The 24,325-nt window shown below is 25.5% G+C and overlaps 1 protein-coding gene and 1 long non-coding RNA gene across 2 annotated transcripts in view; one reads left to right on the top strand and one right to left on the bottom strand.

Annotated features, from left to right (window-relative positions):
* The window catches only part of LOC145267135 (uncharacterized), a 29,462-nt gene extending 18,842 nt beyond the window's left edge, over positions 1–10,620 (top strand). The window contains exon 2 of the long non-coding RNA XR_013864828.1: positions 10,364–10,620. This is a non-coding gene — a long non-coding RNA (uncharacterized LOC145267135). The remainder of the gene's footprint in view (positions 1–10,363) is intronic.
* The window catches only part of LOC145267130 (MMS19 nucleotide excision repair protein homolog), a 168,118-nt gene continuing 154,012 nt past the window's right edge, over positions 10,220–24,325 (bottom strand). The window contains exons 25-26 of the mRNA XM_080123167.1: positions 14,280–14,440; positions 10,220–10,522 (exon numbers count right to left, since the gene is read on the bottom strand). Coding sequence (XP_079979293.1) covers positions 10,495–10,522; positions 14,280–14,440 — 189 coding nt within the window. The 3' untranslated portion in view covers positions 10,220–10,494. The remainder of the gene's footprint in view (positions 10,523–14,279; positions 14,441–24,325) is intronic.

Below are 24,325 nucleotides of genomic sequence, written 5' to 3'. Positions count from 1 at the left end.
AAGTTGAAGAGCCACGTCTCAAAATAACAAGGTACTACAATAATTGGGATGCCATCAGGTATCACATCAGAGGTTCTCCATGGGGAAATATCTTTCTCTTCCTCTGGAACAGTGCCCAAATGAAACCACTGAATGGTTCAAAGTGGCAATTGAAACACGTTCCTACACGGAAGTTCTATAGCAAACCCCACTTCCCAATGGTTTACTTTTACTTGCGCAGCTGCCATTGCTCAGAGGCAGTATGCATACCAGAGATTTATCCAACATAAATCCAGTACAAATGGACAAAAGTTTATAGAAACAGGAAGTAATTTTAGAGGAAAATAGCCACAGCTAAGAGAGAATATACCAAAACCATCAGAAAACTTCTGGAAAATCTATAACAGTGTAATTTACTACATGTTTTCCAGAAGTCACAAGTTCCTAATTTCTGGGAAATCAACAATTCCTCCACTATCCAACAATCTTGAATGTGTTTGCTCAGCAGCCAAGAAGACTAATCTGCTGGCCTGGCAGTTTGCTTCCATCGCTACTTTAGATCCAGCAAGTCACTCCCTCCCAGATTTTTCTCTGCAGACAGAAACCACACTAGATGATCTGAAAATCACCCTTTCTCAAGCACATCATAAAAAAATTAGACACCTCAAAAGCATGTGAACTTGATCTTATCTCGGCTGTACTATTAGAAACATGCTCCACTTAAGGTTGCTCCAGTTCTCTTCAAACTTTTCAACAAATGCCTTAACAAATCTTGCTTCCCTGACTGCTGGAAAATTGCTTCTGTGGTACCAGTTTACAAGAATTCTGGCAAAAGAACTGATCCATTAAACTATCACCTCATTAGCCTCTTCCCTCTTTTCATCAAAATATTTGAGTTCATAACTAATCAAGCTCTAGTCCACCACCCTACAGCTGCTAAACTTCTGTCTGCTAAACAGTATAGGTTTAAACAAGCCTGTTCTATTGCAGATATCTTAACTAATCTCTAAACGTATATACCTTGTATTAAACAAAACAGGGAAAACTAGGGTAGTAGCCCTAGATATATCTAAGGACTTTGACAAGGTATGGCATGATAGTCTTCTCATGAAAATCAGATCATATGGTATTACTACACAGATACTTAACATGATTAAATCCTTAAATAAGAGAAAAATCCAGGATGTCCTCGATGGTCATACGTCCAAACAATATGAAATAAATGCTGATGTACCTCAGGGGTTGATCCTTGGAACTTTATTATTCCTGATTCATAAATGACCTCCCTGATAAAATTGTCTCTGAGATGGGTATATTTGCTTATGGCACCACGCTCTATAAACAGGCACGAGGGGAAAACGAATGAGTATATATCCAAAGCAATGATGGAAATCCTAAAGGAAAACCTCGAGTCTGTAGTGAAATGGGGACAGAAATAGATGGTAACTTTCAATGCTGCCGAGACGAAGCGTCTTTCCTTTAATAATTTCAAGAAACCTTTTCAACCACTGATAGCCATGGCTACATTACCTGAAAGTACTTTGTTCAAATTCCTTGACTTAATGTTCACAAGGAACATGAGTTGGAATAGATACATGGAGAGTATTGTCAATGCTGCTGCTAAGAAGGTGGGCTCTCTCTACCATGCTAGAAAGTTACTAATGCCCGAGAGTATCCTTTACCTTTACAAGGCCACCATTCGTCCATGTACAGAGTATTGTTGTCACATTTCGGTCTCTCACAAGCGTTCAAAAGAAAGCCGCCAACGTAATAGGTCCCACACTGTCAACTAGGCTTCAACTGCTGTTCCATCGACAAAATGTTGCATCCCTCTGCCTGTTTTACTAGTATTTTAATGGTAGGTGCTCAGACGAATTACAAGTCCTTATAATAAATATCCCGACAAACCCAACAAGTAGCAAAATCCCACCCCTACTCAGTAGAAATCCCCAGATGTAAGAAAGCCTTCTACTCTAATAATGCCAAATTTCAAATTTTCTTATTTTTAAAATAGTCGTTGTTCAGGCGAATCAACTTCTTTTATGGTCAAGCTTATCAAGCATTTGCATGAAAAAAAAAAAAAAAAAAAAAAAAAAAAATGTTAAAAATTTAAATAAATTTTGTTTATCTAAAACAATAAACATAAAATTTTTTGTTTATTTAAAAATAAACAAAATTTTTGTAAATAAACAAAAAATTATGTTTATTTTTTAGATAAACAAATTTTTATGTTTATTGTTTTATGTTTATTTTTTAAATAAACAAAAATGAAAAAATAGTTTTTGTCTCATGTTTACAACTGATGCATGAAAAATTATTTTGGATTAATTAGATTTTAAGGAGCCACAAAATATACGTATTTGGAGAAATATTAAAATGTAAAATAATTATTCCTCTTTGAAAGAAATTTATTATATTTATTCTATTATTAGAATTATAATAATTTAGATCTAAATCAATTGTAGAGAATGAATTCATTTTAAAATGAAAATGTGGAATAGCTTTTATCAAAAAAAAAAGGAAAAAAAAAAAAAGAAATGCAACCTACACTAAAAATATTTTCTTAACATAAATTTTTCCCTCATTAAAAATCGACCTCGTGATGAATAACCCAAACCATTTGACTTTCTTATCTGTTTGTTTACATGTGGCAAAGTTATGTTTGTTTACATGTGACAAAGTTATCTGTTTATTTACATGTGACAAAGTTATCTGTTTGTTTACATGTGGCAAAGTTATCTGTTTGTTTACATGTGGCAAAGTTATCTGTTTGTTTACATGTGGCAAAGTTATGTTTGTTTACATGTGACAAAGTTATGTTTGTTTACATGTGACAAAGTTATGTTTGTTTACATGTGACAAAGTTATGTTTGTTTACATGTGACAAAGTTATGTTTGTTTACATGTGGCAAAGTTATGTTTGTTTACATGTGGCAAAGTTATGTTTGTTTACATGTGGCAAAGTTATGTTTGTTTACATGTGGCAAAGTTATATGTTTGTTTACATGTGGCAAAGTTATATGTTTGTTTACATGTGGCAAAGTTATGTTTGTTTACATGTGGCAAAGTTATCTGTTTGTTTACATGTGGCAAAGTTATGTTTGTTTACATGTGGCAAAGTTATGTTTGTTTACATGTGACAAAGTTATGTTTGTTTACATGTGACAAAGTTATCTGTTTGTTTACATGTGGCAAAGTTATCTGTTTGTTTACATGTGGCAAAGTTATCTGTTTGTTTACATGTGACAAAGTTATGTTTGTTTACATGTGGCAAAGTTATGTTTGTTTACATGTGGCAAAGTTATCTGTTTGTTTACATGTGACAAAGTTATGTTTGTTTACATGTGACAAAGTTATGTTTGTTTACATGTGGCAAAGTTATGTTTGTTTACATGTGGCAAAGTTATCTGTTTGTTTACATGTGGCAAAGTTATGTTTGTTTACATGTGGCAAAGTTAACCAATGTCAACTCATGTGCTTTATGTTGTTGTCTTTGAAACCTAGATGATCCATTATTTAAAATTTTTGCTCTCAAGTAACAAATTGTGAAGTGATAGCAAACTAGCAAATCCAGTTTAATATCTATAAAAGTGAAATTGTCTGTGTACATTTCCCTAACAAACTACTGTCATAAGGGATTTGGGAAAATCTTTTTAATCAGTTTTCGGCCAAAGTTCAACAATTTGACCTTTAAAAACTCTACCAAACTCCACTGCCAATTTTGGGTCTAAACACTTGAAATTTTAAATGTAGGTTACTTGGACATGGATCAAACTTTTTAATTTAATTTGAACAATAAAGAGGTCAAAATTGGGGTCAGAGTTAAAAAAAATTGACTTCTGCGGTCTCTACCGGCCAATTTTGGGTCTAAACATTTGAAATTTTACATAAAGGGTATTCAGACATACAGCAAGCTTTTTAATCAGTTTTTGGGTGAAAATTGGGCTGCTAAGAGGTCAAAGTTTAAAGAGTTGGCCTTTTCAGACTGTGACACTTACGTCACCCGCGTGTCGTCTAGTGGTGGAACGCTCCCCGATTGTTGGTCTCCGTGTCTCCTTGATGAGAATGTCAGCGGCCAGTACCTGAAAGAGACTCGTCGAGTGCTTCTGCAATCATGCAAAACAAATTAAAAAGACAAGTGGATATTTGTTTTTTTTTCTTATGCAAAATTCCTTGTTATTCATAAAGGTTACAATCGTCGTTTCGTAATTCGCTATTAAGTTAGGGACTGGCCGTTTGTTAACTGCAAAGTTCTTTCGTTTTCGATAAAAACTAAATAGCTACGTGACAGGGTCATTCGATGAGGCAGTCGGCTTCTTTGCTCGTTTGAGCCCAGGGGAGCAGATCTCTCTCTCTGTCTCTGTGTTCTTCCGATCAAAACTCGCTGCTTATATTGTGGGTGCGGGAACTATATCTTCTTCCTGATCGTCTTCTTTTTTTTCTCTCATTCGGCCCTTTAGCCAATCAGGATGCCGGAACCGCTGTCACTCAAATCTTCACCAGGCGGCCTATGCCCAAAAAAGGGGCTGTTTTTCTTCTTCTGTTGGCAATCGAGTAGAATAGGTGGACCCCCAATCTCAGCCGGCGTGTGCCTAATGGAATTTGACGGGCCATTAAAACCAGAATGGTCTCGTTCAATTAACTTTGAGGGATCATAAAAATGAACCAAATCCAATTCCACAAAGGACACGTGTCTTTTCAATAGAGGCCACTTACCCACCAGGGAGCAGCCAACAATGGTCGCTTTGTAAATTGGAATCTCATTGGTACCCTTCCGCCACTCACGTATTTGGCGATCGGCGCCAGGCTGTCATGGTCAATTAGCGCCTACCGCTCTCTTGGCAAAAAGAAGTATCCTTTATAAATACCATTCTGGCCCTATCTACCTTTTTTCCTTTTTATTTTTTTTTCTTTTACAACTGGGTTTTATTTTTCTACACCTGTTGTCCGCCCCACCACCATCTCTTTTCTCGGTCGCATGTTACCTCTGTCAGTGTCTATCTCGTTGGGTGCATTTAGCTTGCAGTTTACTGCACCTTCGAGTCTGTCTCAACTCTACTAAATTCCTCCGCCAATTTAAACATCAATATATAAATACACATAATGCACAAAGTTATGAACAGTACATAGGGCCCGAGCAAAGCCAGGCTGAACTGCTAGTAATATATATATATATATGTTAGTGTTGGGACTAATCGGAATCAGAAAAATCAAACTAATCAATAAATACTGTGTCGATTTTCCGATACCAAAAACGATTGTCTTTTTTTTTTTTTTTAATTTGGTTGAAAGCGAAATCTTCTGCTGCTAAATAAAAATATTTATTAATTTTAAACAACCAGTAAAACTAAAATCCATGAATCATGTATTGTTTCGTTTCAGCTGCACATTTAACATGTGTTCTTTTATGGTAAACAGAGAAATAGCAACTCTATAGGTAAATATTTTGAGATTTATGAAGAATCGGAATTGGGAAAAATATTGGAGTCATCCAATCACTAATATATATATATATATATATATATATATATATAAAATGTGTGAGAATAAAAAGGTGTTTATTTCCATCTTCATGGTGTTAAGATTTCAATTGTCTTTTGAAAGTGTCCCACTTTGACAATTTTTATAAAAAGTGCTTTGTATACAGAGTAAGGTGTATCTACTTCATTCTGCTGCTGATGGGGAGAAAAAAAGAAGAGTCATTTAATTTTTATTCATATTCCTGATTTTATTAAAATCTGTTTGATCTTTTTTTGTTCTTTTGAGAAAACAAAACCGTGAAAAGTAAAAAAACAAAATAAAAATGATTGAACAAATTTTCAATTCAAATATTTGTACATTTGTGGCTTGAAAGAGAGATTTAAAAAAAGATAAAGGAAAGGAAAATACCAACAAAACAAAAATTCCATTTTATACAAAAACATCTTTGGGGAAATCTGCACAAATCCTATTTGAAGTGATTATAAACTTTACTTGTACCTGCTTTAATATTCAGCAAAGAAAACTTATTGATCTATGTAAAAATACAAAAAATAAAAAAGTGTAATATCTGTTCTACACTTTATCTTTTCTATCCTTGGACAGTGAAGTAAAAATACTTCTAGTCTGAGGGAATTCATCCTCTTTCCCCCATCCAGAGTGCCCCTTTTTAAAGAAGCTAGAGTTTCTCCATATTACTGATCTTATATCTAACTCAGCCCTCATATAAATAAATAAAATTATTAATGTTTCCAAAAGATAAAAATCAAACGATTATAGTTAAACGGCTCAGATAATGTATAATAATAAACTAACAGTGACAATAGGGATAAAAACATAAAATATAGATTGTTATAAAGATAAATTTTAAAGTGAAAACATAAGTGTTGAAGAAACCAGCAAAAGATTATCCAAAGTACAGACAATATTTGTTTGCAAATTTTACTGAATTTTATGAACAATTTTTTTTACTTTCGTTGCCATTCTTGTCTTCATGAAAACAGTGAATATATTTCCATTCATTTCTTTTGCAGAATAATTGATTGTGAACAATCTTGAACCTACATATTTTTCAAAACAGAGTTTTTATTGGAACTTGTATCAAAAGCAAAAATAAAGAGAGTTCAGACTTGCTCAACATCAACAAGAGGATGATGAGAAAGGTCAGAAGGAAATTTGACATCAAAGAGAAACATGCATAATTGACAATCTGACATTATCAGAATGCCAGAGTATGCGGTTAAAGTTTAGAAGATTATTGACAATGAACTCAGCAAGTCAATGCGTACAAGGGAGAAAGGAGTAGATGAAGAGCTCATTAGTCAGGTGCATATAAGAAAATCCATCATGTTTCATACAGGATGAAGAAAGAACTTCTGCAAAAAGTCATGCAAGAAAAGCAATTGAAGTATGTGACACATCAAAATAGACACACCAACAAGATATTCTGTCGTTCTTGTACAATGAGTAAAGCTTCTGCCAAGACCAAAAGATCAATTCCAAGAACAACAGGCGGCTCATTGCCTCAGCCAAAGATGTACTCGGTTTTCAACAATAACAACTATGGTTTTTGGGGTGTCATCATTAGCAGCGAAAGTGATCTCATACTACTCCCCTCTTTCTCTGAGAGCTTCACATTGAAAACAGATGGTTCCATCCATTTTTGCAGTGATGTAGTACAATCCTGGATCGACTAGATAGCCACATGTTGGCAGTACACATGTGGCAAAAAGATTCCGCAGCCTGATATACCAACTGAAAGATAACGTGACACGACACCTCGATGCACCGCACTTCACACGACACCTCGATGCACCGCACTTCACACGACACCTCGCCTCTCCACATCCCTGACCGCAATCTCTAACTTCTTGTGTGGGGTAAGGTAGAATAAGACACGAACATAACATGAAAATATTTTACTAGCCATTCTGCAAACAAATATTGTCTACGACTTGTACATGCATCTTTCTGACGGCTGGTTTTATATTATTGGACAATCTGGAGAAATAGAAACAATTATTGGTTATTGGGGAATGAATCTGTTTATAAAACTTCTAGAATACTAATAACAAAATGACTTTCATAAATAGATTCATGTAGGTTACCTATTTTGTGAATATTTGCTAGGATCAAAGTGTAATATCTGTTATAGTGTTGCACTTCATCTTTTCTATTTTTGAGCAGTGAAGGATAAATCGTTTATATTATTTTTTATGGATGTTCAATGTGAATGCATCCTCCACAATTTTACTAATTTTTTGAATGGTGTACATACAGAAGCAGTGTGTGTGTGGGTGTGTTACCTAGTGTATAGATTATTTATACATTACCGAGTCTGTTAGAAATACCCAAATTTTGTCTGTGTATTAGGAACAATTCCAAATTACAATAATTGAAACAATGTGGTCAATCCCCATGAGTATGTATAGACTGTATCTCTAGTGGACACAGTAATGTATCATATTTAAATAAAAATAAATATTGGCTCTTATATAACTTACAATAGAGCACTCTGATATTTTTTCTGCTAACACGATACACATGCACGCTATACATATATAAAATTATAGATCAGAGTTATATCATCATATAATTTAATGTCAGTTTTGAACAAAAAAATGTTTAAGATTATACCTAATCCAAACTTGACATTAAAATCGCAGTAATTTTATTTGTTATAATCTTTGAAAGTATTTAACCGTTTAAATATCGAATATTAGGTTTCATTTTGCTTGAAATTTAATGCTCATAAATTCTTTCCAACAAATGAATTGTTTTTTTATTATCACACATACACACACATGTTACCACATAAATACTGACAACGCACGTATGAACATAAAAGTTATTTAACATAAAAATCAACTTCTCAAAAATGATCTTCAGATATCAATTCCGAAACTAAACTGAATCAAAACTTTTATATAAAAACTCAATATATTTTTTAAAAATGATTCATAACAATAATAAAAAAATAAGTGTTTGGATTCATCAAATTATATATATATGTGTGTGTGTGTATGCGTAAGGCCACATAAAATTCCATATTAATTTTTTCTCTGCTTTTGCTGATACATCAAATTTTTATCCAATCAGTGAACGAGTTGTTATAAAATGCTAGAAAGTTGCATTTATATGTGAGAGAAAAGAGGAGCCCGCCTTCCTCCAACTTGGCTCGTTAAAAATTTCTTTTTCAATATCACAGCAAACAAAAAAAGAAAAAATGCAATTTAATAAAACATTAAAATACTTCATTAAATTTGTGCCGAATTTTAGCTGTAATGAAAATGATTGAACAATAGATTGTTCAATCATTTTCATTACAGCTAAATACCATTCAAAATCTACTATGCTGTATCCATTTAGAGAATCCCAACAAAGATCACTCATTGGCTAATCGGGTAACAAACCATCAAAAATGAAACTGCCAACATTTTAAAGAACACGTCACAAGGAATGTGAGTTTTGATCAAATGGAGTTGGTTAATCTGATGAAAAGTGGACGATATTGAAAACGCTGAACAATGAAACTAGAAAATATCACTGATGTCACCTATTGTAGCAGTAAAATGCTGTGCATCATTACGATAAACTCATAAAAAATGACTGCAATGTTTTCAGTTCTTAATGCATGATCAAATCACAAGAAAACAAAATAACAACTTGAGCTGAATGCTGAACATGAAAATTCATAAAATCTACCGTCGATTCAAATAAAAAAGCGTTCATTACATGAACTTTGTTTCCAAAGTATCAAAGTCAAATATCTCATGTAATGAACAACTTATCAGGTTTAGGTGAAAAATTTTTTTCAAGTTGTTCAATCAATCAAACTTATAATAGTTATTACAAATCAGTTTAGTGTGCAAAAATATGAAATTCCTTTCGATTTCAACTTGTGATAACTGATTTTCATTTTATCAATTTTGATAAAAATTGGGATATAAACACATTTTTAGAAATTTTTTATGAATCTATAATTATTTCTATTGTGTCATATATAGTTTTTTGGAGGATAACTATTTTAAGTGACAGCAGATTTATTTAATTTTTAATATGGTTGTTTTTCAAATTAATGCACACAATATTGTATATCTCTATGCATAAATTCCATTTTAAAGAAAAATCGACACTCGTCAATTACATGCAGGATTTTAAGTTGTTTTCCCATAAAAAATTAAAGTTAAAATGAATTTTTTGCCCTATTATCAAATTATGTTACCACGTGGTAATAAGTTCTTTTTTTTTCTCGATTTCCTAAGAAAAGAAAAATCAAGTTTGATCTCTTACTGTGCTATACATCATACAACGAATGTGTTAGCTGTTGTGAAATAAATCATATATGAACAAAGTTGTATTTCTGTGTCATTTTTGTATGTCTTTTTTTTAGATAGATTTTCCCAATGTTTAGGCTGACTTGATTTTTCTTGATTTTTATTATTCATTTAATGCAACGTGACAATACGTTTATAAGGATTTTTTACTTGTTCAAAATTTGCATTTTTTTTATTTCCAAACAAACTTTAAATAGTTATAGTTTGGTTGTTAATTGAGCTACCAAAATAAAATGAATATCATTATGTTCTGTAACAATCTATATATAAAAGTTTTAGAAGGAAAATAAAATTTTGGTTTGGGATACAAAGTTATAAAATGGATTAAGACCTACCTCTATGTATTTTTATGAACTATTATTTTGGGAAGATCCATGCCTAAAGCAAGTAAAAACTAAAAAGGTTTGCAGAATAAATATTGACAGTTTTGTAAAATAAAATTCTTTTTTTATTTATTAAAATTGTTTTTGACTTTAAAAAATATTTTAGCAGTTAATTCGCAATCAACGCGCACAGGTGCATTAAAAAATTGCATGCTTTTGATTCCTTTCCGTTTCTTTCTTTGACAGGTGAACATAGAAGATTGCACCACTCCAAAGACAGTCATCATCATCGAAGGCCCTTCCAGTTTTCCAGGAGGGAATCCTAAGATTGTTCGCAAAAAATAGACTTTCCAAGATTGAAGAAAAAAGGCGGCTGATCAGCTGATAGGAGCACCAAGTAAATACCTGGAAAGAAACAAAAAAACTTCAATTGTTGTCATTCAGTTTTTTTTTCTTTATTTTTTATCGTGATGAAGTAAATTATATTTACTATAATAAGTAAACTGATTCTTGTTCAGAATTCTCCATATTAAAAAACAAAAATAAAAAATCTACATGATGTACGTACCTAATGAAATGAAAAGATTATATTCCAAAAATTATGTAAATTGATCAAGTAGATTCATTTTTATAAAGAAAATAATTTTACAATGATTAATAGGAAGTTGTTACAACATACATCTTGTAAAATGAAATTATATCGAGTTATCTCCCTTTGTTTTCTTTGAGATTGCTTTCAAAATGGTGAATAAGACAGTTTTTGGTTAATAATAAGGTTTGATGTTCTTATTTTTAGAATATATTTTTGTTTCGTGATGAGTACAAACATCACATTAATTTTCCTTTATTTTGTTTTTTAATATAGAACGACTTTTTGCAAAAAAGCCAAAACTTGTATCTAGCATGTGACCAAAGGGACAATATTTTTATTAATAAATATTTGCTAAAACCCTTATCCCCGAGTGGCTTCCGGGCCTTGATAAAAAAAAAAAAAAAAAAAAAAAATTTATTCAGTCAAATTTTAATCTGAAAGAATTAGATGATAGAAACAGATGGCACAAATTGTTATAACAAAAGAATAAATGTTACAACTAATGTTATAACAAAAGAATAAATGTTACAACTAATGTTATAACAAATAAATGTTACAACTAATGTTATAACAAAAGAATGTTACAACTAATGTTATAATAAATAAATGTTACAACTAATGTTATAATAAATAAATGTTACAACTAATGTTATAACAAAAGAATGTTACAACTAATGTTATAACAAAAGAATGTTACAACTAATGTTATAACAAATAAATGTTACAACTAATGTTATAACAAATAAATGTTACAACTAATGTTATAACAAATAAATGTTACAACTAATGTTATAACAAATAAATGTTACAACTAATGTTATAACAAATAAATGTTACAACTAATGTTATAACAAATAAATGTTACAACTAATGTTATAACAAATAAATGTTACAACTAATGTTATAACAAATAAATGTTACAACTAATGTTATAACAAATAAATGTTACAACTAATGTTATAACAAATAAATGTTACAACTAATGTTATAACAAATAAATGTTACAACTAATGTTATAACAAATAAATGTTACAACTAATGTTATAACAAAAGAATGTTACAACTAATGTTATAATAAATAAATGTTACAACTAATGTTATAACAAATAAATGTTACAACTAATGTTATAACAAAAGAATGTTACAACTAATGTTATAACAAATAAATGTTACAACTAATGTTATAACAAATAAATGTTACAACTAATGTTATAACAAATAAATGTTACAACTAATGTTATAACAAATAAATGTTACAACTAATGTTATAACAAATAAATGTTACAACTAATGTTATAACAAATAAATGTTACAACTAATGTTATAACAAATAAATGTTACAACTAATGTTATAACAAATAAATGTTACAACTAATGTTATAACAAATAAATGTTACAACTAATGTTATAACAAATAAATGTTACAACTAATGTTATAACAAATAAATGTTACAACTAATGTTATAACAAATAAATGTTACAACTAATGTTATAACAAATAAATGTTACAACTAATGTTATAACAAATAAATGTTACAACTAATGTTATAACAAATAAATGTTACAACTAATGTTATAACAAATAAATGTTACAACTAATGTTATAACAAATAAATGTTACAACTAATGTTATAACAAATAAATGTTACAACTAATGTTATAACAAATAAATGTTACAACTAATGTTATAACAAATAAATGTTACAACTAATGTTATAACAAATAAATGTTACAACTAATGTTATAACAAATAAATGTTACAACTAATGTTATAACAAATAAATGTTACAACTAATGTTATAACAAATAAATGTTACAACTAATGTTATAACAAATAAATGTTACAACTAATGTTATAACAAATAAATGTTACAACTAATGTTATAACAAATAAATGTTACAACTAATGTTATAACAAATAAATGTTACAACTAATGTTATAACAAAAGAATGTTACAACTAATGTTATAACAAATAAATGTTACAACTAATGTTATAACAAATAAATGTTACAACTAATGTTATAACAAATAAATGTTACAACTAATGTTATAACAAATGAATGTTACAACTAATGTTATAACAAATGAATGTTACAACTAATGTTATAACAAATGAATGTTACAACTAATGTTATAACAAAAGAATGTTACAACTAATGTTATAACAAATAAATGTTACAACTAATGTTATAACAAATAAATGTTACAACTAATGTTATAACAAATAAATGTTACAACTAATGTTATAACAAATAAATGTTACAACTAATGTTATAACAAATAATGTTACAACTAATGTTATAACAAAAGAATGTTACAACTAATGTTATAACAAATAAATGTTACAACTAATGTTATAACAAATAAATGTTACAACTAATGTTATAACAAATAAATGTTACAACTAATGTTATAACAAATAAATGTTACAACTAATGTTATAACAAATAAATGTTACAACTAATGTTATAACAAAAGAATGTTACAACTAATGTTATAACAAAAGAATGTTACAACTAATGTTATAACAAATAAATGTTACAACTAATGTTATAACAAATAAATGTTACAACTAATGTTATAACAAATAAATGTTACAACTAATGTTATAACAAATAAATGTTACAACTAATGTTATAACAAATAATGTTACAACTAATGTTATAACAAAAGAATGTTACAACTAATGTTATAACAAATAAATGTTACAACTAATGTTATAACAAATAAATGTTACAACTAATGTTATAACAAATAAATGTTACAACTAATGTTATAACAAATAAATGTTACAACTAATGTTATAACAAATAAATGTTACAACTAATGTTATAACAAATAAATGTTACAACTAATGTTATAACAAATAAATGTTACAACTAATGTTATAACAAATAAATGTTACAACTAATGTTATTTATTAAGTCAAATTTTAATCTGAAAGAATTAGATGATAGAAACAGATGGCACAAATTGTTATAACAAAAGAATAAATGTTACAACTAATGTTATAACAAAAGAATAAATGTTACAACTAATGTTATAACAAAAGAATGTTACAACTAATGTTATAACAAATAAATGTTACAACTAATGTTATAACAAATAAATGTTACAACTAATGTTATAACAAATAAATGTTACAACTAATGTTATAACAAATAAATGCTACAACTAATGTTATAACAAATAAATGCTACAACTAATGTTATAACAAATGAATGTTACAACTAATGTTATAACAAATAAATGTTACAACTAATGTTATAACAAATAAATGTTACAACTAATGTTATAACAAATAAATGTTACAACTAATGTTATAACAAATAAATGTTATAACTAATGTTACAAAAGAATAAATGTTACAACTAATGTTATAACAAAAAAATGTTACAACTAATGTTGTTACAACTAATGTTACAACAGCTTATGTGCAATGTTTATGATTCACAAGCTTGCTAATTCCAAAAATAAAGTTTATGTTAAAAATAAAGTTCATGTTAAAAATAAAGTTTATGTTAAAAATAAAGTTTATGTTAAAAAAGGATTTAAAAAAAAGGCTCACCATTCACCACGTGCTCTAACAGCTTGTTTACGAACAAGTCGTTTTTTGTCATCTAAAACTGGTTCTAGAAATCGGATCACCTCACGTCGATAAGGAAGAAGCGTTGTGGCCGGAAGTTGGGTCAAATATTCAAGACACTCCAGAGAGGCAATACGCACTTTCTGCAACAAACAAAAATGAGAGAAAACAGTTTTCTTATTAAGGGAAGGAAACAGAATTTCTTATTAAGGACACAGCTTGGAAAGAAACAGAATTTAGATCTGGAAAAGATAATTCACATCTACGTCTCTAATAACCAGAATAATTTTTAATGACACAAAAAAAAAATCCGGAAACAAGTTTGATACTCTAAAAATAGTTTCAGAAAATATTTTTATTTCCAAGATTTATTATATATTTATTTATAAAACAGTTCATCTTCTATATATATAAAAGGCAAAAATGTGTGTGAGTGTGTGTGTGTTTGTATGTCCGCTAAAAACTTTCGACAGACAGATAAAAAATTAACAAATTTGGTATCATATTGAAGCTTGACCCTCCGGACGACAAATATCGAAATTTTGGCCCAATAGGACCCCTCTAAGTGTGTCAGCTGGGCGATTTTCTGAAGGAGGGGAAAAAAAAAAAAAAAAAAAAAAAAAAAGTGACATTTTTTCGTTTTTCCTGGGTACCCGGGTGTTTGTAGGTGTGTGTATGGGGGGGGGGGGTTAAGTAATAACCCTGAAACGATGTTAAAAAAATCGGGAAAAAAACAAAAAAAAACGCTGTGTGTATGGGGGGGGGGAGCAGAGGTAAACTAACTAAAGAAAAGCGAAGTAAAAAAAATAAAGAAACGTCGCCCGGGTGTTTAAAGATGTAAAAGAAAAAAAATAGTTTTGGTCATGAGGCTGGATTGAACCTGGGACCCTTGACACGGAGGTGAAACAAACTCCAACCACTTAACCGTCTAGGCCAAGAGTAAGAGGAATTGATTATAATGTTAAAATAAGGCTTATAAAGTGAGTGAAAGGTTTGATTGACAGATAGCCACTAAATAAGGTCATCGCAGGAGCGTTACGAGATAACGTAGCAGTATTTTATTTAATGCATGACAGCTTTTTGGGGTTTGTTTACTTTGTTTCAATGCAGTGCAGTTTTCGCTTCCCCAAGATGATGGTGAAGGGGGGTGGACCGGCTCCCCAAATGAAAGGGAATTAGCAATTGTTTGATATAAGGAGTTTAGTCCCACATTGATCAAAGCTGATTGCTTCTGGACGTTCTTCCGGTACGATGCCGAGAACATACTGTTAGCTTTGAATTAGTTTTGCTTTTTATACGAAAAAGCAAAATCAACACGTGAGAAGCCAAAGTAGCAATAATTAGCGGGGCTACCCGGCGTTGCTCGGGACCATATAAACAATGAAAAAATTGAATTTGGTTTTGTAATATATTTATTATTCTTATGAGAGAAATTTTGTATGTTTATGTATCATTTGTTATTTCGAGCAAAAGAAATGAAAGTGTAGTATCTGTTATTAGAATTCCAGCGGTCTCAGTTTGTATATGTATAAAGCGTATATAATAAAAATAACTAAATTATTCAAAATAAAACATACTTATTACCTGTTTACTTGGTCTTTTGGCTAAGATGAAAGTGTAGTATCTGTCTTAGAATTCTCTGTCTCTCTATCTCTCTCTTTTCGTCTTACAAAAATAAATTCTTGAAACTAAAACATTTATTACCTGTTTACATGGTCTTTTGGCTAAGATCAAAGTGTTATATATGCAGAGAGTGATCCGTGTTGAAATAATAACATTATTTAAAAAGCCATTCTTAACATGGGGAGGGGAGGGTGTTATTTAAGCAAGTTACCAATTCACAAAAAAAAAAAAAAAACTGTACTTTTACCAACCAATCTAATATCGAAAAACAAAAAAAAATAAATTCTTGCGTTTTTTATTTACTACTGAAAACCATAACTTTAGTAAAGGTATTTTTTGTTTAAACAAAATAAAACATTTTCACTTAGAGTTAAGTAAAAATAATTAGTACATTATATTCTGCGATCATTATTTGAAAAATACTGCAATTTTCATTAAAATTCGTTAATTTCCTGATTTTTGGTGAATTTTTAAGTAAAGGGAGGAGTCAAAATGTGTATACACTTTGAGCGTCGGCATTCATTTTGTGTGTACCTACCAAGCAACCACGTGTGGTTAATTTAAATTAAAGTTCAATCACATGGTTACATTATCAATAATCATGTAATTAAACCCATTAAAAATTTACCAATATTGTAAACACATTCTGTTTACATTAAGCCTGTAGTGTTTTTTTAGTGATGCAATATTGTCAACTGAGATTAAAAAAAACCCCGCGAGATCAGGAGAAAGAAATGTCCAGAAAATCGCTAGATTTTTAACTTATCGTCTGAAATTTTTAAAAATCGCTAATCCCCCCCCCCCAAATACCTCCATAATGTTCCGTGTTTTCTCACTATATGTTTCTGGAATTATATTGAAGCAGTTAGCTCCCCAGAAGGCTTACATATTTTATCAGCTAGTTTTGCCTGTTTTTTTCAGAGAGGGTATTTTTTTTTTTTGCAGGAAACAAATCATAAACTCAAACTTTTTATAATAAAAGTTAAATTGAAATATATTGCAAATTAAACATCACAATAATGATGCAACATATTTTGAAATTAGAAAAATAAAAAACAAAAAAACTTTGTTTTAGCATGTTAAAAGTATTTAGGTTGGTAGATAATTAAATTCTACTGTATTGGTATAAGTTTTTTTTTTTTTTTTTGCTGTTGTTTCTTGCTTTTTACACTTTTAGATCGTATTTTAAACTAAACTACACCTAAAATGTACTTGGAGAAATCGATTTTATAGTGAGATTTAAGAATGGTTAGTCGAAAAAAAGGTGAAAAACAAAACAAATAATCAATAAATAATTGTTACCAAAGGCAATAAATGCTACTTTTTTTTTACTTACATGAATGAGTTTATTTTATGTTTTAAAGTATTTTCAAGCGCTTTTCTTTATTTTTTAATAACCTAATGCAGGTGTGTGGGTGCCAAATATCTCCAGATTTTCTAGAATTCCCCGCTAGATTGCAAACAAAATCTCCAGATCTAGCAGGAAAACCGCTAAATTGTAACACTCATCACGTGACAGGAAGCGGTAATAAATAATTGTCCCTAAATAAAAACAATGGCCTCTCGGTACAAAGAAAAACACCTATTTATCATAGAAAAATTAAGTATAATGTTATAATTGTGCCTCACACGTTTGGATATTTTTCCCTCCATAAGACCATATGCGTTTCGTCACATTTTTTACACTACTTTTTCAGTAAAAATGTCATATCATAGTTAAAACACAAGACTAAGAAATGAAATTTACCATATAAGTGTATTTTTGTACAACGAATCAGAATATGCAACTGAAAATCTCCCAAAGTTTATGGTTTCCAAATAATCTCCAGTAAATGTGCATAAATATGCAGCAATTCCTTAAAAATGCCATGTATCCATAAACAGAAAAGAAGTTGGAGAACTCAAAGTTGAATTGTAATGTGCTTTATGTACAAAAAACTTAAATCTAAACATAAGACCATTTAAAAATGAATATATTGCAATATTTCTTTGGTATTATTGTAGATTAACACCTTCTGTTTAACCCCACTCAACTCCTCCTGACCACCCCTCCAAAATGTGATTCTACCTTTTTAGGAAATTATGTATAAAATGCCATGAAAAACTTTAATGAAAGATAAACAAATTATTTTAGAATTGAATGTAAAATAATTTCCTATTACAGGTCATTCTAGCATTTTAGGGCAGTTAACTTTTTTTTTCTATGGGAAAATATGCATGCTTTTTTTTTTTTTTTTTTTTTAAAAGATGATTATGTGTAGTTTTAAGACGGTTTCTATGCAATGAGAATATGGGGAGGGTTGCCATTCGGACTTTGAATTAATTGTAGGGCTAAGGAAAATTATGTGTGAACATACTGAAAACTTGACAGAGACAAAGCTAACAAAAACAATATTAGAGGGGGGAGCGGTTGGTTTCACAAATATTTAATGTAAAATAATTCACCATTTCCTGGCCATTCTAGCATTTTAGGACAGTTAACCAATTTACTTTTATGTGAATTTTTCTTTAAGGAAGGATCTATTTTTTGTTTGTTTGTTTTAGATGCTTGTATGTGGCTTACAGAGGTATTTTGTTGGGGGAGGGGGCTTGCCACTCGAACTTAGTGTTATTGTTAGGGTTAAAGATATATATATATATATATATATATATATATATATATATATTCTATGCATTTCTATATATATATATATTCTATGCATTTCTATATATATATATATATATTCTATGCATTTCTATATATATATATATATATATATATTTTCTATGCAGTTTATATATATATATTCTATGCATTTTATATATATATACATTCTATGCATTATACATATATATATATTCTATGCATTATATATATATATATATATATATATATATTCTATGCATTATATATATATATTCTATGCATTATATATATATATTCTATGCATTATATATATATATTCTATGCATTATATATATATATTCTATGCATTATATATATATATATATATATATTCTATGCATTATATATATATATATATATATATTCTATGCATTATATATATATATATATATATATATATATATTCTATGCATTATATATATATATATATATATATATATTCTATGCATTATATATATATATATATATATATTCTATGCATTATATATATATATATATATTCTATGCATTATATATATATATATATATTCTATGCATTATATATATATATATATATTCTATGCATTATATATATATATATATATATTCTATGCATTATATATATATATATATATATATATTCTATGCATTATATATATATATATATATATATATATATTCTATGCATTATATATATATATATATATATATATTCTATGCATTATATATATATATATATTCTATGCATTATATATATATATATATATATATATTCTATGCATTATATATATATATATATTCTTTGCATTATATATATATATTCTATGCATTATATATATATATATATATATATATTCTATGCATTATATATATATATATATTCTTTGCATTATATATATATATTCTATGCATTATATATATATATATATATATATTCTATGCATTATATATATATATATATATATATATTCTATGCATTATATATATATATATATATATTCTATGCATTATATATATATATATATATATATATATTCTATGCATTATATATATATATATATTCTATGCATTATATATATATATATATATATATATATTCTATGCATTATATATATATATATATATATATATTCTATGCATTATATATATATATATATATATATATTCTATGCATTATATATATATATATATATATATATTCTATGCATTATATATATATATATATATTCTATGCATTATATATATATATATATATATTCTATGCATTATATATATATATATATATATATTCTATGCATTATATATATATATATATATATATATATTCTATGCATTATATATATATATATATATATATTCTATGCATTATATATATATATATATATATTCTATGCATTATATATATATATATATATATTCTATGCATTATATATATATATATATATATTCTATGCATTATATATATATATATATATATATATTCTATGCATTATATATATATATATATATATTCTATGCATTATATATATATATATATATATATTCTATGCATTATATATATATATATATATATATATATTCTATGCATTATATATATATATATATATATTCTATGCATTATATATATATATATATATATATATTCTATGCATTATATATATATATATATATATATATATTCTATGCATTATATATATATATATATATATATATATATTCTATGCATTATATATATATATATATATATTCTATGCATTATATATATATATATATATATTCTATGCATTATATATATATATATATATATATATTCTATGCATTATATATATATATATATATATTCTATGCATTATATATATATATATATATTCTATGCATTATATATATATATATATATATTCTATGCATTATATATATATATATATATTCTATGCATTATATATATATATATATATTCTATGCATTATATATATATATATATTCTATGCATTATATATATATATATATTCTATGCATTATATATATATATATATATTCTATGCATTATATATATATATATATTCTATGCATTATATATATATATATATATTCTATGCATTATATATATATATATATATATATTCTATGCATTATATATATATATATATATTCTATGCATTATATATATATATATATATTCTATGCATTATATATATATATATATATTCTATGCATTATATATATATATATATATTCTATGCATTATATATATATATATATATATATATATATATATTCTATGCATTATATATATATATATATTCTATGCATTATATATATATATATTCTATGCATTATATATATATATATTCTATGCATTATATATATATATTCTATGCATTATATATATATATTCTATGCATTATATATATATATATATATATTCTATGCATTATATATATATATATATATATTCTATGCATTATATATATATATATATATTCTATGCATTATATATATATATATATTCTATGCATTATATATATATATATATTCTATGCATTATATATATATATATATATATTCTATGCATTATATATATATATATATTCTATGCATTATATATATATATATATTCTATGCATTATATATATATATATATATATATTCTATGCATTATATATATATATATATATATTCTATGCATTATATATATATATATTCTATGCATTATATATATATATATTCTATGCATTATATATATATATATTCAATGCATTATATATATATATATATATATATATATATATATTCTATGCATTATATATATATATATATACATTCTATGCATTATATATACATTCTATGCATTATATATATATTCTATGCATTATATATATATTCTATGCATTATATATATATTCTATGCATTATATATATATTCTATGCATTATATATATATTCTATGCATTATATATATATATATATATATATATATATTCTATGAATTTATATATATATATATTCTATGCATTATATATATATATATATTCTATGCATTTTTATATATATATATTCTATGCATTTTTATATATATATATTCTATGCATTTTTATATATATATATTCTATGCATTTTTATATATATATATTCTATGCATTTTTATATATATATATTCTATGCATTTTTATATATATATACATATATTCTATGCATTTTATATTTATATTCTATACATTTTATATATATATATTCTATGAATTTTTTTATATTTATATTCTATGCATTTTTTAGATTTATATTCTATGCATTTTTTATATTTATATTCTATGCATTTTTTATATTTATATTCTATACATTCTTTATATTTTTATTCTATGCATTCTTTATATTTATATTCTATGCATTTTTTATATTTATATTCTATGCATTTTTTATATTTATATACTATGCATTTTTTATATTTATATTCCATGCATTTTTTATATTTATATTCCATGCATTTTTTATATTTATATTCCATGCATTTTTTATATTTATATTCCATGCATTTTTTATATTTATATTCCATGCATTTTTTATATTTATATTCTATGCATTTTTTATATTTATATTTTATACATTTTTTATATTTATATTCTATACATTTTTTATATTTATATTCTATACATTTTTTATATTTATATTCTATGCATTTTTTATATTTTTATTCTATGCATTTTTTATATTTATATTCTATGCATTTTTTTATATTTATATTCTATGCATTTTTTTATATTTATATTCTATACATTTTTTATATTTATATTCTATGCATTTTTTATATTTATATTCTATACATTTTTTATATTTTTATTCTATGCATTCTTTATATATTTATTCTATGCATTTTTTATATTTATATTCTATACATTTTTTATATTTATATTCTATGCATTCTTTATATTTTTATTCTATGCATTCTTTATATATTTATTCTATGCATTTTTTATATTTATATTCTATGCATTTTTTATATTTATATTCTATACATTTTTTATATTTATATTCCATGCATTTTTTATATTTATATTCCATGCATTTTTTATATTTTTATTCTATGCATTTTTTATATTTATATTCTATGCATTTTTTTATATTTATATTCTATACATTTTTTATATTTATATTCTATGCATTTTTTATATTTATATTCTATACATTTTTTATATTTTTATTCTATGCATTCTTTATATTTTTATTCTATGCATTTTTTATATTTATATTCTATACATTTTTTATATTTATATTCTATACATTTTTTATATTTATATTCTATGCATTCTTTATATTTTTATTCTATGCATTCTTTATATATTTATTCTATGCATTTTTTATATTTATATTCTATGCATTTTATATATTTATATTCTATACATTTTTTATATTTATATTCTATGCATTTTTTATATTTATATTCTATGCATTTTTTATATTTATATTCTATACATTTTTTATATTTATATTCTATACATTTTTTATATTTATATTCTATACATTTTTTATATTTATATTCCATGCATTTTTTATATTTATATTCTATGCATTTTTTATATTTATATTCTATACATTTTTTATATTTATATTCTATGCATTTTTTATATTTATATTCTATGCATTTTTTATATTTATATTCTATACATTTTTTATATTTATATTCTATACATTTTTTATATTTATATTCCATGCATTTTTTATATTTATATTCTATGCATTTTTTATATTTATATTCTATGCATTTTTTATATTTATATTCTATGCATTTTTTATATTTATATTCTATACATTTTTTATATTTATATTCTATACATTTTTTATATTTATATTCTATACATTTTTTATATTTATATTCTATGCATTCTTTATATTTTTATTCTATGCATTTTTTATATTTATATTCCATGCATTTTTTATATTTATATTCTATGCATTTTTTATATTTATATTCTATACATATTTTATATTTATATTCTATACATTTTTTATATTTATATTTTATACATTTTTTATATTTATATTCCATGCATTTTTTATATTTATATTCTATGCATTTTTTATATTTATATTCTATGCATTTTTTATATTTATATTCTATGCATTTTTTATATTTATATTCTATGCATACTTTATATTTTTATTCTATGCATTTTTTATCTTTATATTCTATACATTTTTTATATTTATATTCTATGCATTTTTTATATTTATATTCTATGCATTCTTTATATTTTTATTCTATGCATTTTTTATATTTATATTCCATGCATTTTTTATATTTATATTCTATGCATTTTTTATATTTATATTCTATGCATTTTTTATATTTATATTCTATACATTTTTTATATTTATATTCTATGCATTTTTTATATTTATATTCTATGCATTCTTTATATTTTTATTCTATGCATTTTTTATATTTATATTCTATACATTTTTTATATTTATATTCTATGCATTTTTTATATTTATATTCTATGCATTCTTTATATTTTTATTCTATGCATTTTTTATATTTATATTCCATGCATTTTTTATATTTATATTCTATGCATTTTTTATATTTTTATTCTATGCAGTTTTTATATTTATATTCTATACATATTTTATATTTATATTCTATACATTTTTTATATTTATATTTTATACATTTTTTATATTTATATTCCATGCATTTTTTATATTTATATTCCATGCATTTTTTATATTTATATTCTATGCATTTTTTATATTTATATTCTAT

Source organism: Euprymna scolopes, chromosome 42 (assembly GCF_053919585.1).
Source record: "Euprymna scolopes isolate OS-2025 chromosome 42, ASM5391958v1, whole genome shotgun sequence".
Lineage (NCBI taxonomy): Eukaryota > Metazoa > Mollusca > Cephalopoda > Sepiida > Sepiolidae > Euprymna > Euprymna scolopes.
Note: the sequence above shows the minus strand (reverse complement) of the source record. Positions and strands in the feature narration are given on the sequence as shown.